The sequence below is a fragment of the Dufourea novaeangliae genome, unplaced genomic scaffold (assembly GCF_001272555.1).
Source record: "Dufourea novaeangliae isolate 0120121106 unplaced genomic scaffold, ASM127255v1 scaffold221, whole genome shotgun sequence".
Lineage (NCBI taxonomy): Eukaryota > Metazoa > Arthropoda > Insecta > Hymenoptera > Halictidae > Dufourea > Dufourea novaeangliae.
In genome coordinates, this window is record NW_015374115.1 from 2,063,040 (window position 1) to 2,085,006 (window position 21,967).

At 38.1% G+C, this 21,967-nt stretch overlaps 2 protein-coding genes across 2 annotated transcripts; both read right to left on the reverse strand.

The window, feature by feature from the left end:
* Positions 1–6,151: 6,151 nt before the first annotated feature.
* Positions 6,152–11,874, reverse strand: LOC107191056 (androglobin-like). Its single transcript, XM_015580003.1, has 5 exons — positions 11,712–11,874; positions 10,109–10,219; positions 9,745–10,040; positions 6,900–9,575; positions 6,152–6,787 (listed from the first exon to the last, which is right to left on the reverse strand). The coding sequence occupies exons 1-5, from the start codon at positions 11,872–11,874 to the stop codon at positions 6,152–6,154; spliced, it is 3,882 nt and encodes a 1,293-aa protein (XP_015435489.1).
* A 2,145-nt stretch (positions 11,875–14,019) lies between these two features.
* Positions 14,020–16,715, reverse strand: LOC107191093 (G-protein-signaling modulator 2). The gene is made up of 5 exons (XM_015580045.1): positions 16,664–16,715; positions 14,879–16,095; positions 14,589–14,806; positions 14,373–14,517; positions 14,020–14,298 (listed from the first exon to the last, which is right to left on the reverse strand). Exons 1-5 carry the CDS (start codon positions 16,713–16,715, stop codon positions 14,098–14,100), a joined length of 1,833 nt encoding a protein of 610 aa, XP_015435531.1. The 3' UTR covers positions 14,020–14,097.
* Between the last annotated feature and the right edge of the window lie 5,252 nt (positions 16,716–21,967).

The window sequence follows — 21,967 nt, forward strand, 5'->3', positions numbered from 1 at the left end:
GTTGTTGATTGCGACGAATAATTCGAGGATGAATCGAATGATTTGGTAAGATTGTAGTTTCTGATGAACCATTGGATACTTGACACTGGAACTACCAAACACCTCAAAATGATGAACTGCAGATTTCTTATTTTATAATTACATATGTATACTGAAATTGTAATAGAGATTTTAGTGGAATTGATGTTGGCTTTTAATTCGCTATATATATTGTGTGTATTAGGATGTTTTACAATTTAATTTATTATACATTTAATGCTGATACTTTTAACGTTAAGACGCTGTGATACATTGCGTGAGTTTTGTGTTAAAGGCTTAAAATTTTTTATTATGGTTAAAATGGTAGGTTCAAGATTTTGTACGTGTTTATGTTGGTGTGTGTGCATGCATTTTGCAATCTGCAGACTGTAAAAAAAGGATGAGACTATCGATGCAAAAAGAGGAATATACAACTGAAAGAATTTACATTCGATAAATTTATTAATTAGATTATTTTACGTTAAGATCCCATACAAAGGAAATAAACTGTGGGAAGTTTCCTTTTTCACTTCATTCTATGTAGATTTCATTCAGCATCTTCTTGTTGGTGCGAATAATAGCGGCGGTACTCTGAAGCACCGATCGAGCTGCATGCTGCATCGGAAGTGTTTGAATGAAGGAAACTTTCGCAATGAGGCGCAGCCAAGCTTTATCAAACGAGGCTGAAACTTCGATTGGGAAACACGAACGGCATTGGCCTCTGTGTTCTGGACCAATAAGCGTGTTAAGAAGCCATCACATCCGCTCGGTTCTATTAAAAACATCTATTGTCAACCGACGACTGCGATGGAACACTGTGAGATATCGATCACGTGACGCTCTGAAGGAGAAAAATATCATTTAAATTGTGAGTACCCAAGGATGCAGCATTTTGTTGCAGAATAAATAAAAGAAATCGTTGTATCTCTTCAGAGTAGAGTGGCAAATTAAAGAGCAAGGGAGGCAGTAAATGTAACATTTATGCAATACATACTACGATGAATTTAAAGTGTAACGAAAATTCCTTTATTCTATTATATTCATATAGCAAGTGGAAATATATTCAACCTCCAAAATCTAGAGTCATGAAGTCATATAAAAGTATTTTCATCACTTGAATGTAGTCCTCGACGAATCCTCAAACTTTCTCACCCTTTTCACCATCATTACGTAATTCCTGTCGTATTGAATGATCTTCAACGAATCTCCCTGTTACTAGTCTTCCGAGTCGCATGCGGGTGGTGAAGATCACAATCGGATACAGGATGTCTATTCTTAATACATTCTTTCTAGACTGTTCCATGCTCGAGCTTTCCACCCCTACAAAAATCTTACGAATCATTTATTTGAACTGTTATACAACTCCTAGAATGAATAAGTTTTTTAAAAATTCTTAGTTCAAACATCATCAACTATTTACAAAAATTGATTATAGGATCATAAACTATATATTAAAATCACAAGAAAATGTCAATAAATCGCTCCTGAAGCAAGAAATAATTCAGAGACATTTTCCGACACAAGTTTCTCTAACAAAATACATTTCACGTTATAAAACCCACGCAAAACCAGTCGCCTCCATTTCTGTAATCGAATTTCTACTGTGACTTTTATCCCAAAAATATGCAAATACGCCTATAAGCCGCACAAACAATCGCTACGCTTCAATTTCGTCGAATCTGTTATTTATTATTTCCCTCTATGGCCCGTGTCAAAGTTGCGTTACGCGAGCCGATAGCAAGCGTTAAGCGCGCGCGTCGAAACGCAAAGAAACGGCGAGAGATGACGCAGAGCTAACGGGGACGCATAAAATCGACGTCGGTGCCTTTTGCTCTGCGCGGTTCTACGACCGCGGCACGTCTCGTAAAACGCGCGATTTTCCGATTCGCGACGAATGATTTGAAAAATCGTCGTGCGTCCCTAATACCCGTGAGTTCTGCATGGGAAATCGGCGAATGATTAACGACGGCCGGTGTTCCTTCTTTTTTCTCGAGCTCGTCGGCCCGTTTAGTGCCACTAAAACGGGAAACGAGCGACGGAGCGACTGCGTGGAAGTTTTACCGATGGTGGCCTCCATTTATTGCGGAAGCGTTAAACTAACGTGGCTCGTGTGTTGTATTTTATTTTCAGTAGCGTTTTATATCCCCCAGACGAAATTCATTGATAAATCGACGCGATGAAGGAATTAACGAACAGTATTTATTTCGTTTTGCAGACTTTAATGTTCTTTTAGTAACTCGTGAATGAAGGTCGACGAAGGAAGGTTGCAACTTGGCGATTTTACACGGTTCGAGAATCCGTTTTGTGGACTCGCGTGAGTTCGTCGATTATAGATTTGACTTCTGTCGCGGATGCCTGGTGGCAAACGAGCCATGTGAAACGAACAGCCGACGAGCAGAATGCAGGCGTATCTACTTTGAGAGAAACAGTTCCACGATGGGTCTGAATGATAAAGGATGAGAGGAAGAAATTCTGTACTATGGTGAACACCAACTTCGAAGCTATAGATCCATGGAAAAATGGTAATACAAATGTTTGTAACAACGTAAATGTAAAGAGATATGTACATTACTGAGTATTAGGACACCTGGTATGTATGAAAAAAATGTGATGCTTCGTAATAATGATATATTTCAGGGTATTTTTATTTCCTTGTAGTAGCATAAGCGTTGTCCATCAAGCTTTAATATCCTCTAAACAATATTTATTACAGACTTTAACCCTTTAATGCCCAGACTCTTAAATCGTTATTTTAAAATTATGAGACTGATATACATATATGTTGTATTTTGTTATTTTGAAGTAGAAAATATCGATATTAAATCAACCTAATTTTTTCATTTTTAAAAAATTGATTTTTAACCCTTGAACTGCCTCTGTCAGAGAAAAAATTATTTCTCGCGATTGTATTAAATTTTGTATCTTGCGATTTATACATAGTTAGTGTGTGACTTTCTACAGTTTTATTACTATTTTTAAGAAATTTGAATATCTTCTTACAAGCTTGTGTGTATGGACTATTGCTTAAGTATTCTATTCGGAGGGGTAGTTGGAATTTAAATTTTCTCAGATTAATAATTAAGTCTTTTTCGTTACTCTTATAGAAAGCACTGTCATATTAAGTGGTTCAGGTCTTTTCGGACTGTACCTCCTTCTACATGTCTCATTCCTGCAACGTTCACAAACGTGAAATAATCAATCTCTATGCCACATCGATTATCAAAACGCGGCAGAAATCTCAATCAATTCCAGTTTCCATCGATAAATTCTCGTCTTATCCGAGACTTGCTTGTGGTACAAGCCAGAGATCGGGTCGGATCTGTCGATAGACACGTTTTCGCGCGCGTGTATGTACACGCGAGGAGGCTCACGCGAACAGATATTTACTAGGTAAATTGCCATCGGTGGTCCATAAATGCCGACATGCCACCCGGATCGTAATTCGTACCGTGACAGACAAGACCTGGCTTAACAAACACGATCGACAGTGATTACCGGTCGGCTGCCAACCGAACGGTCGTCTGCTGGTCGCGGACTGTTACACGGACGCGACGACTAACACGTAGATATGCACCTGCAATCAACGCACACGCTACCACCATTGTGGAACGTGTTTAGTAAAACGTCCCGATGAGATTCCTCACGTCGGAAAACTATATCTTTGTAGCATCTCAAGCGGAATGAACGTTCCGGTTCATAATCGTGGTAATATTCTGTTATTATATTATTAACATTATTCTGTCTCGTTATCAGGGCGGGCGCTACCATTAAAGTGTTCTAGGCAATCGCCTGGGGCGTAAACCATGAGAAGGCGCAAAAATCCAACCGGTCTTATTGAACGAAAAATTTTGCGAGGAAAAAGACAAATTAAATTTTTATTTTATGATCTATGTGTAACTTTTTTCGTGCAATTTATCATAAATATGTGGATTCAAATTATTGTTTCCTTTTTTTACAATTTCAAGTTTAAAAAAAACGTAACTAGTTTGTGAAATAGGGGCGCGTTAATTTGCTTGGCCTAGAGCGCAAAATAACCTGGCGACGGCAATGATAGTTATATTACTTACACTACCGGTCATAAGTGTTAGGACACATGACCTGTATGCAGTAAATGTAACGTTTCATAAAAATTATATACTTGAAGATAGGTTTATTACTTGATAGTAGCATAAACGTTGTCCATTCAGATTTAATATCCTCTAAGCAATATTTATTTCAGGTTTTGAACAATTTTGTAATACCTTGTAATATTTTCTGCTTATTTGATAAGTGTCCTAATACTTTTGAGTGGGAGTGCATGTAACGTAGGGGGTATAAATGGCAAACACCCCACTTTAGATATTTTCATAAACAAACGATTTATAGTCGACATCAATTGTGTCGGTGATTATGAAAGTAATGTAAGTCGTCTATTATACATTAGAATACAAATCAATGTAACATAAAATAAAATGAAAAACTCAAATTCGTTCGTTTTTTGACTCACAGCACTTTTACAAGCACTGATATAATTATCGATACCTATAATAATGTAACACTAGAATCCGAAACTCTTAGTAGAAATATCTTCTAAAATTATTTCTAAAGCAGACCAAAAGCTCTAAATTTCCTATCTCAATGCAAATAGACCCAGGTATTCGAAACTTCCAAGCACAAAGGCTGCCAGTGGAAATAACGTTTGACACGTTTATATAACGTACACATCCATCAGCTTTGCAGTAACGTATTGCAGGTTGAAGTTTTCCAATTTAATTAGAAATTGTCCAGCGACACAGGAAGATTAATAAATGGCACATCGTCCGTGTCGAGGGTAAAATATCACGGTAAACCGTGTGCTCGCGACGCGGCGTACCTGTTCTTGCGCTTAACCTAGACCTCTTCCCTGGCTTCCACCGTAGTTTTGTAATAATCTCGCGAGACGACGAGGACTGGTCCCGGATGAAAAATGAACGGAACGGATCGGCGTACTTTTCTTTTCCGTGGTCGAGCTGGAGAGAGAAGCGTCATTAAAAGGTGCCCCCGGTCGACGGTCCTCGTATGGTGAACCATAACTACCACAGTGGAGTGGGGGGAGGGAGAGGAATATGCAAAGAAACGGGCTTCTGTTCGAGTTCCGGATACGCTGGCACGTAGCGTGTATATGCACATCTTGCGACGGCCCTGACCGATCGAGATAGTCGCGATGAAAAATCGGTTCCGGTTAATAGCTCGCGAAACAGCGATTATTACTGGCCACGATTAGTAAACGCGGTTGTGGTGCAATTTAGAAAATACCGAAGGCCCCGACCGAGGATTTTGCAGGATCAACGTAATCAATATTGCGACACGTGGACATTTATCTGCCCGTTGAATCTGCTCATTAGGAAGGGATTAATGTGATCAATGGACTGGAAATTATTACACCGAATCACACGGTTTTTTGGAGCAATTTACAGTGACAGGTGTTTAGGAATTTTATTGAATAAATTTACAGAAAATTTATTATTATGGCTGAATCAAAGTGGCTCTTTTTTATTTACTATTTTGTGGTTTATGAATTTTTGTCAACTTTTGTTTTAGATACGTTAGCTGTTGAACCACGTTGACATACATCAATAATATAATATGTGTTTTATCCTATACTGAAACGTTAATAATTAAATCTATACTTGCAATCGTTCGTTTAAGTATCGCTATACACGGTGGATCACAAAACGTGATAAAACTTAAATTATTCTACTGCTAGCTGTTCGGTCGAAAATTTTCTTGCATGCTTGGCCATCAGTGGAAATGTCATAAATAGAACTAGACAGGCGTTTTTTAACCGTTTATGCGAGTGTATTGTAGCTGGTGCACACCATTGTGAACATCGTTTTAACTAAGGTAAATGATATTTTCTTAATATTTCTTTGGTTTGGAAGAAAAGAAATGATTTAAGTTTATCTATAAAAAAAACTGAAGGTGATCTTGAAAACTCTGGAAAAAAAGTGTTGACACAAAATTTGGTATACTCATCTTAAAGCTCGCTAACAAAAATTTCGATTGAACAGCTAACAGTAGAATAATTCAATCTGATCACGTTTCGTGGTCGACCCTATACACTTCAAGAGACAATCCTATGTGTACCTGTTACACTGAAAAACTAATGTAAATCTTAAGTCTTCTTCGTCTTAGTACTCTTAGTCTTAGTAGTCTTAGTCTTAGCACTTTTCTTACTGCCCCGACCACTTTCAGGTTTCATGGTAGCGATATAATTCTTTCTGTCCTCGTACACATCCTCCACCAGCATCCTTTTCTCCCAAAACGACTCTTTGTGCTCCTCGAAGAGAAACCGATACCTCTCCTTCCTTCTTCTCGACAGACCAATCATTTCTTCGACGAAGTAATTATAGTCCTCCTGAGCGTAGAGGATGTTCATTACTCGAGCATTACTCAGAAACTCTTCGTCGGCCTGTGTCTTCGCCCACGCACTGTCTTCTTCTTCCTCTTTGACTACATAGACCGATAGATCCAGCGGTGGAAGTCTCCGAAGCGTTTGAGGTAGAACCAACGTTCTGACTTCTATCTGAGACGCTGGGACCTCCACGCAACACTCCCGTTTAATCGAAGTTCTTCCAGTCACCGTAGATTTCTTCTGTACGTCTATCGCAGATGGCTCTGGTTTGATTTCGTGCTTTTTCAGGAAATTCTCTCGCAGCTCCCTGCCGCGTGCCAAGCTGTCAGGTTTCTCCTTCGCCCAGGTTTCCTTCAGCTCTGCGATCTTCCTCTCCTTCGACGTGTCTTCAGCTATCTGCCAATTACATTAATTACCAATTGAACCTTAAATTCCGATTTAATATTTGACATGTAAATAGTTTTTGTAATGAATAATTTAAAATTCGAATGCTTGAAGAAGACGTCACCTCTAAACCGTTTCCGAAGTTAGAGACCACTTGCAGAACCCAATGCGGTTTCTCGAGTGTCTGACTGGTCTCGCTGAACTGTCTCGAAGCCTTCCTGGTCTTCGACACTTCCATTTTAGACAATCTTGACCCAGACGGCTTCATTCGAATGGTAGAGCCGGCAGGCTTCCCCTTGTGCTCCGTCACGACCGTCCATTCCGACGTCGTCAACGGCCAGCTGTCGTCAAGAACAAAAGCCTCCACGTAATAAGTTCGATGACCCGCCGACTCCTCGCTGGTTCTGCTTCCACTGACTTCGATCCTCCCCTCGATGGAATCTTCCACGGTATCGTTGTCACCTCCGTTCAAAACTTTCCCACTGGACGTACTGCCATCGACGTGACTGCTTTCGGTGTTACTCTCTAATTTAAAATGTGTCACGCTGGACTCTGCGTTTAAGCCCAAGTACGCGAACGGCAAAATGACCACTGAAGTTCCAACGATTTTGGACAACACGTCTCCATCCGTGTTCGTCACCACGAGCTTGATCTTCACCTTATCGTGAGATGTCCTCAGTCTGAAGGATACCAGACAGGGTTTGTTCACCCGAACAATCCACTTCGATATTGTCGTTTTATTGTTTGGTATATAAAGGTTGGATAGTTCTTCCGTTACCAGGGGAGGAGCCACCAGCATGGTAGATGGAGAAATTTCTTCGTTCATAGAGTAGAAGATCGGCTGCCATTTTTTGGTGATTATGAACATGGTCCAGGTCACATCTTTCATCGGTTGATCCTCGTTCCAACCGTACGCGAAAATTGTGTACCCTTGCTTAACATTCTCATAGCGAGTTGGAGCGACGTTGTTCACCAGCCGTAACATCTCCTTGCCAGTCTCGTTGTTGAAGACACGTATACCGTACCTAGGTAGATCGATGAACAAATCGAACCGTGCAAAGGCAGCCTCCGTAGCTTGGGTATTCACCATGAACCTCGTGATTGGTAGCCACTGGTTTGGCTTGATCATTGGTAATGTCCCCGTCAATTCCTGTACTTGGATAGTGTATTCGAAGTCTTTGGAGCAAGGATATATGTCCCGAAGGATGTCGAAGTGCTTCAGTATGTATCTGAACAGTTGACTAGCTAAAGACTCCCGTTTATTGTAGTTGAACAATTCCACCACCTTCAGAAGATTCTTTAGGACCTCTTGGTGTTCCCGGTGTCTGGGATTATGTATCATTTTGTATTTCTTGATCAGAAACCAGTTGAACACCGACTGAATAATCGATGCAGCGATGTCCCTATCCAGGATGTTCTCCTCGAAGGAATGTTGTCTCTCGATTTTGGCGTTCGCAGTAGTGCCTCGTATAGATAGCAGAGCCTCGGTAAACGGATTGTAACGCTCGAAACCAATGCGAGGATTTAGAAAGAATATTCTTAATGATCTCACGATGCCAGTTACCTGGTCCTGGGGTAGGATCTTTTTGATCAGTCGTACTTTCTCGCTGAGAAAGGACGTGTGTATTTGGTTATAGAAGACCTTAGTCCTCTTCTTCAAGCACCAGGCAGGCGGCAGGTAACTTTTGTAGTAACTTTTCAATGTTTCCGGGTACCTGTCAGTACCAAACGATTGGTAAGCGTTGCTCACGCAATTGCTGATGTGTTTCACCTTCTGATCGATCGTATCAGACTCCGTGGACATCAGCCGATACATTTTCCTACGGTCGCCCAGGTGGAAGATCGTGTCTGATGATATAGTCATGAAACAATGACACTCAGAACCGCAATACATTCGTAACAAGTGTCTTCCTGACTCCATTTCCATCACGGTTGCCTTCGTTCCAGCGGTTAGAAGGTGAACCAAGTTGCTCTCGTGTTTCTGTCTGTGAAACCAACTGTGTCTTTCTATAATTAGGTAGTCCTTATTTACTACCGGTGGCATAGAACTCGCCACTGTTTGGAAATCATTTGATTGTCCTGTTGAATCGTGAACTGTCCTGCTAGTACCTTTATCTAACTCCGAAGTGGCTGCTAGAGGATCGACCGTTGCTTGAAACGTGGAGAAATTGATGAAGAAGAATTTCTCCTCCACGGAGTCGGTGAAGATGTAGAGAGGCTCGTTTCGACTACTGGATATCTTCTCTGGCCAGCAGTGAACGTCGATGAATCCTTCCGTAAACGTAGTCCTGACAGGAGAATTTACTCTGCTCCCTTGTTTGCTACCTTTCTTCGACCCTATTTTTTGTTCGCCCGGTTGTTTGCCTGTGAAACGATCCGATATCTTCGCGGTATATTGAAAATAGTCCAACTTATAGAAGAAGTGCACGTCTTTCACGTGAGGTTCCATTTTATTGAAATCTGCCCAGAAACTAATGTCCGGCAGAGGAGTTTCTTCCGGTAATTTTTTGGAAGATCCTTTTGCCTTCGGACTTTTCGATTCTTTCGATCTGTCACGGTGTTTACTCTTTTTCTCGGACTTCTCGGATGTAGCTTTAGAATCTGGAACGTTTTTCTGATCGTGTTCTTCGGGGATTTGCTCGGTGTATTTATTAATTATAGATTCTTCGAAAGTTTTTAGGGGACTGACAATTTTCAGAGAACGAATTGGAACGAAGTATTCGACTGGATCGATTATACCCTGTTGAATGGCCCACTTTAGCCAGCGGTAAAGCTTCCATCTCGCCAAAGGTGGCTTCACCTGTTTAATATATTAATTATTTTTAATTGACTGTACGTAGGATGAAGTGAATAGGTCATTTAATTAATTTCGCTCCGATCAATTTTTATACTTTAATGCTTATTAAAAAAAAATAATGTTATTCTACATTTTTTATTATAGAAATCAATTAGTGACGTATTTCACATACATCCTTGGGATCCAAGGGAACGTCACGTGACTGTGCAACGTAAACAAAATGGCTCCAACAAGGGGACAATCCGGGCACTTTCTCTGATGGAAGCGTCTTCATGTCATCCAAACCGAGAAACAAAGTTACCGGTTCTGGTTTCTTTAACATAATTGGCTTCTGTTGACCACCCTTCGATTTTTTCGATCGATCGGTATCTTTCGATTTCTTCGACTCTTTCGTGTCCTTAGACTTCTTTGACCGTGATGTTCCTTTCGACTTCTTGCCCTCGCTGCTTTTCTTGCTGTCCAAAAATTCTGTTTGCAAAGGGTTGAAAGTGTAAACAGACCGTAGGAAGTGTAAATACACATGACGCGGGACCAACCCTGTTCCGTCGCTTCCGCTTCCCAGTCGAAATGGTCGGCGTATTTCCTCAGAAAGTCCCATTTGTCTTGGGGCGACAAATAGCCGATTTCTAACCGTAAGCAGACCCAGCCTGGATTGCGTAGAAAGAAGAAAAAGAACCGTTTTACTTTTTGACTTATTAATCTTCTAATATTTATCTCAATTTCTTTCGAACTGTTCTTTCGTTGTGTGAATTTTTTCTAAGCGTCTCACATTAATCTCACATTAACGTTCAACAATTTTCTTCCACAATTTTTTACATTTTTAACGCCAGGAAGCTCCCATTATCTTCAACTTTACCCGTTAAACAGGTAACTGGATGAAAATCTACGATTTCGCGATCTCCGGACCAGGTCATTGAACACAGCTTCAGTAAAGCCTTCGAGAGAAGTATGGGCCACAACTCGTGATCATTCGCGGTACGGGGTAAGACTGGCAACCCATTTTGGTTCACTGGTATCGTGTTGTCCACCACAATACGGCGCCATGATCCCAGAAAGTATAGTCGTACGATGTACTTCCCTTTGATAAATGTAAATATTAATTTTTGAAAAATATTGCTGTTCATCGATTTTAATTAATTCGCTAAGATCGCGGATAATGATACGAATATGTTAACAAAGAAATGAACCGGATAATGCACACCGTTTGGATTAATAGTAGGACGATGTTGAGCCCCTTTGCCCGCTTTGTTCATTGAATACACATGCATCCAGCCTCGCCAAGATTGGTACCGCCCATTCCAAATGAAATTGCCGTTCTCGCCACTTATTTCCAATCCATCTCGGCCGCAGTACTGGAGGTTTATTAGCGCGGAAATAACCCATCGCGCGAACTGAAAGTCGTTCCTAATTGAACCGCGGTTCAATCGGGCACGGGCCTGTTTTTAGTCGACGTGTTTGGAACAATTGTTCTATCAATTGTGCAACAGAGGCAGGGAAAATTTCTATATGAATGTAGTTAATATATTATAATTTCTATATGAATTTGAAATATTCAATGGAGGAACGGAACAATGTTTAACCGTATGAATAATTATTACCGAGTATTATAAAATCAATAATCATTTATCCTTGCGTGTTGCTTAAACAAAACTGGAATAAACACATATTCATTGGTAACAAAGGAGATGTTACCCGAATGAAATTTACCCGTCACTCATTTCTGCGTGTAGTTCATTAAATCTGTTGTTTTCTTTTATTGTATTTATCATAGGTTTCTAATTAACTTTAGTAAAATGTGGGTATACCTCACTATGCAATATGTGTTGGTTGTTTGTGATCAAGTCTGGATATTCTGAACTGGTAACAAACACTGTCAGTGGTTCCTAAATTAATTGTCAACATATTTTGTAGTTCTTCCAAATGTCAAATTTAAAAAATTGAAAACGAAAGAAATTGTTCAATTGATTAAAAATTGCACCCACAGTTACATTCTTTAAATTGTTCGCTCGTATCCATTCAGAAGATTGCAAAGATAGCGGCAGCTGAACGGGTCGTGTATCCAGAAACAGGCCATCTGAACCATCTATAATTAAGATTATGAATGTACTTCCGTTGAAGATTATTATTCAGATTTATTACTTTTAGGATTTGCCCAGTTCTCTTTATTTAGCGTCACATCGGACCATTCTGGCCATAATAAAGGATCTTCCGAAACGGATAAGTCGAATTCAAACTCCGTAACCTTCTTAGACTTCACGGACATGTCTGAAATTCTCTTCCAATGTAAGGAGACGATAGTCATGTTTTTATGATTTGAAAATTAATAATTTAAATACTGTTTATTACGCAATTGCTTTCTGTTCTCTTTATCGAAGATAGAAGAAACAACAATATGGTTAAATAGTTGTGTGAATAATAAGGTTTCTGAAAAAAGTATATATTTTATTGGATCTCTGTAGTATACATAACTATACGAAGATGAAATGCGAATCTATACGGAAAATAGACTGTATAAAAAATTACAATTTAAAGAAACTCTATCTCGTTAGTAGCTACATTACGATGGCGCCATCGCTCTTATCAAGAACCTAAATACATATATAAATGTATATTTATATATATGTATAATTCAGTACAAATGTAACAGCTACAAAAAATAATGTCATCGATCTCTCATTATATCAACTCAATAATGAATCAGAAACTCTAGCAACGATGAGGATGACGAATAAGATTGTACGTTTACACCATTGGAACGAAGTTTAACTCTCAGGTTCACAGTTAGATATTTTTCTCAACAAGAAAAATAACGCTACATCCAGGAATTAGAATTAGCCCTCATTCACCGTTTTGTACGACGCTAACTATATATATATATATATATATATATATATATATATTTGTTTTCAACAATATTTAAGATATAGTTTCATAGTCCCTCGATCAGGCTCGGTTTTAGTTTTTATAGTCAGTTTCATAGTTAGTTACATACATATCTTTTTGCTTTTTATACACCTAGGTACGCGTGAAGTGTTTCAGCCTCTAAAACCACACATACTTGTTAGGTCGATAGAATCGCATAATTTATTAAGGCAATGTTCCATTCTTCCACCGCTTTTTTTCTTTCGTAAGTTATATTAAAAATTGTTGATCGAAGCGTTTTTTTTATTGATAATGGTTTTATCACGTAGTCAGAGATAAATAACGTCGAGAATTTACAATAATTTAAGTTACTTATCCGATAAATAATTTTAAGGATATAAATACAATGGAATATTGAATACGTTTCATCAATGAACGTATTATCGTGTTTTTAAACGTGTTTGTTCTTTCTTCTGGAACACAAGGAGATCAGATGATACATTACACTGTATCGACATGTAAATCGAAGAATCCATATAAATCGAATTCTCCTGTATATAGTTAAGTTCATTAGTAAGTTTCAGCGCTTTGGAATAGTACTATGGAATTTAGCTTGTTAGCTACTATTAGAACTAACTTCTCACTCTCCTCGAATACTCGATCAGCATCCCTACGAATGGGTGAAGTACACGAACGATAAAAGACAAAAATGGTAACGTTCGTTATACATTATTATAACAGTACGTTTGTTCATTTTGATTGTGAACGTACGTTCATCAACGTACAATAGAGAGAACAGTACATACAACATACAACGACTAACAATTCCTTTCCTTGATTTCAACAGGTAACATCCAACGAATAAACGTTTGGCATTAGGTTCACCAATATTCTCGCCATTTAAAAAAATAATCGGTGACCAAATAAATTGTTTCGAAATCGGATATGCAACAGATAACGCCAGGATCAATAGATCTTCTAGACGATACTCTAGAATTTAACAATGCTCTCTAGCAATTCGTGCTCTTAGCCTGGCAGTGTTCAGAATGTCTCTCATTTACTCTGGTCAAAAATGAATATCTTTTCTTTTTTATGTCAATAATAATTTAAATATTTCATACTTGCCACTGCTACAATGATGATACTACTATATTTTATGAACACAAAAATAAAATACATTTCTAGTCACTGTTACACATCCTCTGATCGTTTACATGCATAACTTAGGCTCATATCAGAGATTTTGGCACTATATTATGGACACTCAGACAATTCAAAAGAAACTGTTCAATTCCGAGTTAAAAGTGGGGAACTAAGACACAGTGGACGGTACAATAATAACTCGAAGTTTTCTATGAAATGACTTCATAGACAAAAAATGCACAGTCTACGACACTGACATTTGTATAAGGGACAACTCAGACTTCCTCCACACTAGGCCAGTAATTGCAGCTGTTATTCATGTATTCGCATAATAAGAAAGGAAGCATATGTTGTTCTTCCAATAAGAAGCACTGATAGACACTGTACAAGTGAGCACTGAATGGTTTGTAAACCATAAAATGAAATAATCAATGCGTGGGTGAGCTATAAGATTTTGAATAGATAAAGTTAGAACCGCATTTAGTTTTAAGTCACTTTCTGCCATCATATGCAAATGTTTTTAACACATTTTGCCTGGCCCTGAAGCTCTCTGATCTTCCATTCGTCCCGCCTGAAGTCTTTGAATCAAAGCAAAAAGATCTTCCTCTGGAACTGTAGAACCTGCTTGAGTTCCATTAGCTCTCTGACCGTGTTCTTCTTCAGCATCTTGTACCGTCGATGGCGCGGGCAGAGGACTCCGTTGATCCTCTAAACGCGACCCCTGTTTGCATAATTCATTAGAATATTTCGATTATGAAGTAATCAAGCATGCGCCTGTAACATTTGGATACATACCTGACATCTAACAAGCATTTCAATAAAGGAATCATCTGCATCCTGGTTAGTATTTAGGCCGGGCAAGTAAGGGAGCGTGACCCGTTGTTCGTCCATTCTTTTACTTTGCATGCCGGCAATTAGCTCTAACAAATCGTCTCCATCTCTGAAAATAAAATCAATTAATATTGATGTATACTAGTAAAAAACGACGTAACTTGCAATAACGATATTTACTTGTCATCCGAATCGCATTCTTCTGGCGTCATTGGTCTAAACTTTTGACTTCGATTTGTGTTTAATGCACAGCGTTGGTCATCCATTCTGCCAGATTGAAAACGAGACAAAAGATCAAAGAAACTATCTTCTTCTTTTTGAGTAAGCTGCGGTGTCACATTATTACTTTTGTCTGTTTGAGATTCAGCTTGCTCTTTTAACTTTGCATCAGGTGTAAGCTAAAAGTTTACAAATCTTACAAATTTATTAATACGAGTTTAACTGAATATGTGTAAGCAATTGGACATTACCTTAATGAGATCTAAATTATCCATACTCTGTCTTCTAAGTCTATATCGACAAGGTGAAGATATATTAACATTTGATCCTGCATTGGTTGAAAGTTTTTGGACAATATTTTCCTTGTTATTTTCTTGTTGCCCTTCTTCTAAACCTAAAATTTTTTGCAGATCATCAACATTCATTTGTGCTGTAGCTTGGCCCATAGGATCTTCCAATTCCTTTGAAATGTTTAGATGCAGGTTGGCATAATGCAATGCCTTTTCATGGTTTCCCATTGCCGCATAAGCATTACCCAAAGACCAACAGGCACGTCCTTCGCCTACTCGATCTTTAAGTTGCTGAGCTATTTCAAGATGCCACAAGTGGTACTCTATTGCAGTTGAGTAGTCCCGAAGGAGAGTATATGTATTTCCAAGAGAATAGCAAGCTTGTGCTTCCACTTCTCTGTCTCCTAAATCTTGTGCAAGATCTAAAGTCCTTTTGTAATGTTGTGCAGCCTTCTCAAATTCACCGAGAAATATATGTGAATTTCCTAAGTTACTGTTTGCCCTCCTCTCTGCAGCTTTATCACCAAACTCCCTGGCAATTTTTAATCTTTCATTGTGATAGTAAATTGCTTGTTGAAAATCACCCAGCAGATAAAATGTATTTCCTAGATTCCCACATGCTCTACCTTGAGCAGCAGAGTCTTCCAATTCCTTCATCAAATCTAAGTTTTCTTCATAATAATGTACAGCTTGCTGTAAACATTGTCGGACATCTTCAGAAAATTCTCCAGGATCCTGATGACCTACTCTACCAGCCTGCTTCCCTTTTGCATGATACACATTTCCTAAATTATATAAAGCTCTTCCTTCACTCAGTTTATCTCCAATTTCTCTGGAGATTTCAAGATGTCTCTTACAACAGATCATAGCTTCGTCAAACTTTCCCATGACTTTCAATGTGTTTCCCAAATTTCCACTTGATTTAGCTTCCCCTAATTTGTCTCCCATGTTACGTGCAAGCGTCAAATCTAGTTTATGATAATGCATTGCTTTCACATAATCTCCCAGGTAAAAATATGCATTTCCCAACTGGCTGTAAATTGCACTGAGTATCCTTAAATCATCTGTACCAGCCTGAATTGCTGCTTGAAAGAATGCCACACCAGATTTGCAATCTCCAGCTTTACAGAGACGCTCACCCTCTAGTGCCAATTCAAGGCACATATTCCACCTTTCACTGTTCTGTTAAATATACAAAATTTACCCGTTATATATCTAACTACTGCAGATGAAAATTAAAGTTGTACTAGCTTGAAATGTAACATGATATTTCAACAGAATAACATTAGAAACATTCACAAAGTATCTAACATATGATTGCAAAATGTTTAATTTAAAAAAGGCGTGTGGAATGGGTATTGGAATGGTGATGGGAGTGGCTGGGAATGCAACTTCAATAAATTGATTGCAGGCAGGAGCTTGTGCCAATATTCTACATTTCTCTCTGCTTAAAGGCATAACATGCAATGAGCAGCATGCAGGTAGAAAAATGTTAAAATATTAATTGGTGAATGTGTAGTATGTACATGTATGGGAAACACAGGAAGAAAAACATATACAGTGTTTGCAATTTTTTTATTTCCATCGTAATATATCTCTAATTATTTACAGAAGTGTCAACCAAGGTGAAAGGTAATAATAAATAATCGAGAGTGAGAGATAAAAATTATAAGTATCAGTGAGCATAGTAATGCAATGACAAGACTTGCATGAGTCACGGAAGGAAAATCAGCAATTAGGATTGTTCACTTACTTGGCCTTCCGACGATAAGTTTTCCGCGCTCGCGCTCAGAGACATTGTGCTTCTTCTGTTTCAGTTTCTTTCACAAATTAACAATCGATCCTTCTGCTTCACAGCCGTAAATAACGCGAGTCTTATGTGCACGATAGGCGATTATTCAATTTACAATAATAATTCGACGCACACGAATTACCACGCATCGTGGTCCACACGTTTCCCGTTTCGCGATTTATTCTCTCACATAATCGCATCTGCGTGTTTTTCGCGAATAAGGTGCGCGTCGCTTTTCCCTCCAATCCGTAACCGATTACTGCTGATTGCTGCACTTTCCAAATGCAACTGACCAGAAATTGAGCGTCCAAACAAATAACGCTTGATGCATTTTACTCGTACGAGGGCCAATCGCGGCGCGTTGGTCATTTGGTGACAAACCAGAAATTCCTAGATAGTTCAATACGAATGAGTCTTGTGACAAAAAATGTCGAAAAATCACGTATATTTTGTTAATTGTACTTTCGGAGGCTCTCAGGTTAATTGTTGAATGTTCCTGAATCCATTCTATTTTAGCAATTGCCGATTGCAGTACATATCGTTAATCGTAAGAATCCTAATACGCACAATCAATTACCTTCTGGTAATTGGTGAGGAAGTAATTAAACAATGAACTTCGACCCAACTAGAGCTTACCTAGTCAAGCTTTCTTCATGAAAAATAGTTTTGATCTATTATTTAACTGGTAATATCTATTGTATTGTATTTCATAAACTTTGGCATCATTGTCAAATTGGCAGGATATATTTATCATAGATGGCGTTAGAGAACCATTGGAGGATTGAAAACTTCGAGAAGACGAGAGTAAAATTAATACTTTCGATCTATTAGGAAGTGGAATATCACATTTTCGGGGATAGTGTGTGTCTCTTTGTTTCCCTTTCATGATAGTCATTCCCTCCTGAATTAATCTCGGGTGCATATAAGAAAATATATTGAAATATAATTCGGCGGTAAATATTTTATTTCGTTCAAATAGAAAGTTGAGCAAGCAGGAAAGCGACCAATCCTCACGTTCTTCACCAACCGACGCACCAATCACAGGCCTTATACATAACCGAATCAACCAATGACAGCCAGTCAGCCAGTCTAACGGTCATTCGTCTCAGGGAAGCTGGACTGATTAGACGTGTAGTGATCTCGCTCGTGGCGAAGTAAGTATTATTACTTTTCACTTTAAATTATTTATGCTATTAGTATCTACATTACCACTCTATCGTTACATTTGTTTAGTATCTATTCAATTCAATGCAAATAATCGTAAATTAACTCGGTATTGCTGGATAAAGTGAACTGGTTTCACGATTTCTGTTCTCTCCCGGTACCAATTAGTATTTACGCAGTTTTTGTTTAATTTGCAATCTTTAGCGATACTCTTTGAGTCAATAATTGTTTCGTTGTGACTCAGTCATTGTTAATTTAGTATAATTACTTGGTATTAACGTTTATTTTCTGTTCCAGAATTCCGGCTAGAAAGAACGCGCCAACGATGCCAATCCCGTTAGACGCAATTTGGCGGGAAATTGGTGAATTCTGGTGATGTATTACAACAAAATAGTTCATATTCCGCTAGATATTTTTATTTTAGTACACTTTTACTGTTTTGACCGTAAATTTGATCGCGATTTTCTGATTAACTGTGCTGAAAGCAAACAAGAATATTTTTGAGAAATATTTCGCGTTCAAACGCAATTGAAGCATTCAATATGGCTTCTTGTTTGACCGTTAGGAAATTTAAACGGGAATGGTCCAGAAGTTTCAATTTGAAATACTCATAGTTTACTGGATCTCGGTCGCGAAATTGTTTAAATTTTAATAATTTTTCGAGTTTATCATTACGATGTCATCGTATTTGTATTTATATACGGTTTCGGGTGTAAGTTTAATTATACATATAGAAGCTGCGTAGTTTACGATGCTCATCGAAGCTTAAGTAAATAACGAAGCTTTAATCCTTGCAACGATTTTCTCAATATTTATAAAATTCGGTACGCGATGTAGACAGAAATAACGAACATTCTTAAACTCTAACGACGAATGTCTTCAATATAATATATTAATAACAAATATATATCAGTAATGAATATAATATATTGAAACAATGGAGAATTATTTTGGAATATTTTTTAACTATGGTACCTTTGCGTAGTTAAATTCATATTTGAATATTTATCGTCGAATGACAGTATTTTCATGATAAAAACACTTGGTAAAATATTAAAAATAAAAGGGTTAAGCCGGTGCACATGCGTCGTATTGTATTTCTTTCCCCCCTTTTTTTTCCACAGTATTTGGAGGCCGCGTGCAAGGCGGTCGAGTCGAGTCAGTGTTTGTTTACATCGAAGTTTTTTCTGTTTATGCGGAGCGAACTGGCGCCGATTAGGATCTCACCGGAGATGTATTATGGTCTTCGCGGAACTAGAGTCAGTGTTTGTTGCGTACAATCTCAAATTATTTTCAGAGTTTCGGGACACTCTTTGCTTTGTGTGTCGCGAAAGTAGAATCATTTGTTCGCCGGTTGAGATTTTCGGTCGCGATAGTTTTTTATTTTCATTTTTTTTCTACTTGAAAGTACTCGTTCGCGAAAGTAGAGTCAGTGCATCACTGAAGTGGATTTTTGGGCGAAGCTCTACAAATAGAGATTGTAAGTATCCTTATATTTTATTACTTACACTGTTCAACTGAAACAGCTAGAGTTTTGAGCTAGAGTTTATTACGTGTTCTGTTCCTTTGTTTCAGATTTATCAGATGCTGCATAAACAAACACTGCAGAGGATGTCCTTGGGCGAAGCTGCACCATTTTTCAAGATTCGTCGAGAGAGAATATTAAAGGGAGCTCTTCAGTCATCGGGTGAGTGAATGTTTTTATTCCTCCAGTCCCCAATCATGTCGTAGGACGATTGGTCCGAAACGGCACGGGCGACTGGTTGTATACGTGCTTTTGGCGAGTACAGTGAACACGGATATGCAATCGTACGATTGCATATCCGCGAGTAATATATGATCTGTTATGTTTCTTAGTTAGGTTAAGGTCTTCTTGTACGCCGCGTTTATTATTAGTAACATAATTCATAACTATTTTGTATTAAAAGAGTATGAGTTGAATATTTAATGTTCGGCTTAAAGGCGAACATCATACAGATGAAATCACATTGGTTATGATGTACTTTCTTTAAGTGTTCAATTTAACATGAGATATTAATCGTGGATATTTCAATAGAGATCATTCTATTATTTAAATAGTTGTTATTTTTTTATTAATTGAGTATATATTGAGAACGTCCTAGTATGTTATTTATTTCACTAGAAATGATTTTCACTGATGATGATATGTGCAATAATTTCAGTATAGTCATTTTAATATAGTCGTTTGGTATCATTTTGCAAATGATTTGAAACTTGCAGAACATAGAAAATACAATATATTCACAATGGTCTATAAATAACGGTCAGCTGATTAAAAGAATAATAATCAACTTGTTAACGTGTGAAATAAATATCAACCGTAGATTCGAATATAGAGTAGAAAGAACAGAAATCACACCGGTATGTTTAAAATAGAGGGGAAAACGTTGTGGTGCCTTCTTTGATAGGCATGTTATAGCAGTTAGCGCAATACCACGAGACGCGACAGCACGTTTCAATCCCGGAACCAGTGTCGCGAGACACAAAGGTATCATTCGTATTTGCAAGTTCCATGAAATAATGGAACACGTGTACTGGGAATCGCGATAAAGTATCGGTGCATAAAAAGAAGACGTATTAAGTTATGTCACCTGTGCATCGATATGCACGACCTAGTGAAAAACCGCGTGTTATGGAACAATTTAACACGTTGTGCATGTATGACCATTGAACAGTGCATTGTGATTTCCAGTTATCGTGGCCGGTGTTTTCGTTGCCAATGGCAAAGAACGCATACGGTTGCGTACACGGGTAGAGTACCGAGACGTACTGGCGTGTACTCACGTCCACTTTAATGGAGTGTGAGCGTTAAATGCAGGGAAGGTACTACTGTGTTTCACCAGCATGTATAGTGTTCCACAAACATATTTGTGTGGTCGACGTATATACTCAGAAGGAATGAGTATTTATATTTTGTCCTTTAAAAAAGGGCAGGCCCAGAGGTGTCCATCTACTCTTGCGAGCAGCATTCTTTCCCTCCGGAGGTACCCTCACTATGGGACTTGGATTGACTCGCTCGAGTCAATCTGAGTTCGGTAGTCGGGGAAACCTACGAGGGGAAGCTTGTAATTGCTTGTAGCTCGTGGGCGGCATTTGGACACCTTTGGTATTAGAGTCAATTTTTATGATAATTAGTATTTAATAAAATTTTATTTCACCCATTAGTCTGTTAATTATTATTTTCAACAGTTACACCGTCATTTGTAGACAAATAACTAAATGAATGTAACTTAAATTTATTTACTATTTGAATACAGTATATAATATATCAGTTTACTTGAGAATATGCAATTTTAGATTAACAGTTTGTACTGAATTATATTAGAAATACGTACTACCACGTTGCTCTAAGACATAAATAAAAATTAAATAGTGTATTTTGATACACTAAAAAAATTGATATTACAGACCATGTACAAGAAGGCGTTTCGCGACGGGTAGATTTCTGCGTCAAAGTGACATGTTTGTTACACTTATGTTATGTCTTATATTGACTTTGACGACGGGATCGCCCGAGGGTTATTCAATACATAGAGTCATTTATCTAATTGCAGAGACTTGCTTAGAGTCTTCATAACTAAATTATATTATATTAATAAATAGTCAATCGTTGATTTTCAATTTTTATTAATACAAAGTCGAGTCACTTTTATTGCAAAATGAAATGAAAAAGAATAAAAGAGAAGTAGCCCGTTTGAAGAGCAAAAAGTAATAATTATTTTAGTTAGGATTTTTAGGAGAATTATTCCGTGTTCGTTGCTCGAACCCTTTCACGTGCCCAGGTGCTACTTGGTTGGGCGAGAGCAACGGGGAACGATGACTTGATTTCATATAGTAATAACATGTCTATGCGACTGGCAATGCGTTAGCTTACCGTGCACGACGTATTTTCCTCTTATGTGTGTGTGTGTGATTAGACAGTGGAATTGCGTCGTTTAGATTTCTATCAATTAACATTTCATCTGTAATTGTTCCGTGGAACAATTTCGCACAATTTCCGGTATCGGTCGTACATATTCCTTTGCTTTATACAATGTTTATAATAAAATTTCCATGGAATATGTACCGGTTTA

Bases quoted from the DNA above. Each gene is read 5' to 3' on its own strand.
- LOC107191093 (XM_015580045.1), bottom strand. From the start codon at position 16,715: ATGTCTCTGAGCGCGAGCGCGGAAAACTTATCGTCGGAAGGCCAAGTA. The intron at 16,096-16,663 runs AACAATCCTAAT...TTTAACAGAACA, and splicing joins GTCGGAAGGCCAAGTAAGTG to GTGAAAGGTGGAATATGTGC. The intron at 14,807-14,878 runs GTAATGTCCAAT...GTAAACTTTTAG, and splicing joins ATAATTTAGATCTCATTAAG to CTTACACCTGATGCAAAGTT.
- LOC107191056 (XM_015580003.1), bottom strand. From the start codon at position 11,874: ATGACTATCGTCTCCTTACATTGGAAGAGAATTTCAGACATGTCCGTG. The intron at 10,041-10,108 runs GTTGGTCCCGCG...CTTTGCAAACAG, and splicing joins AGCGGAAGCGACGGAACAGG to AATTTTTGGACAGCAAGAAA. The intron at 9,576-9,744 runs GTATGTGAAATA...TATATTAAACAG, and splicing joins TTCCCTTGGATCCCAAGGAT to GTGAAGCCACCTTTGGCGAG.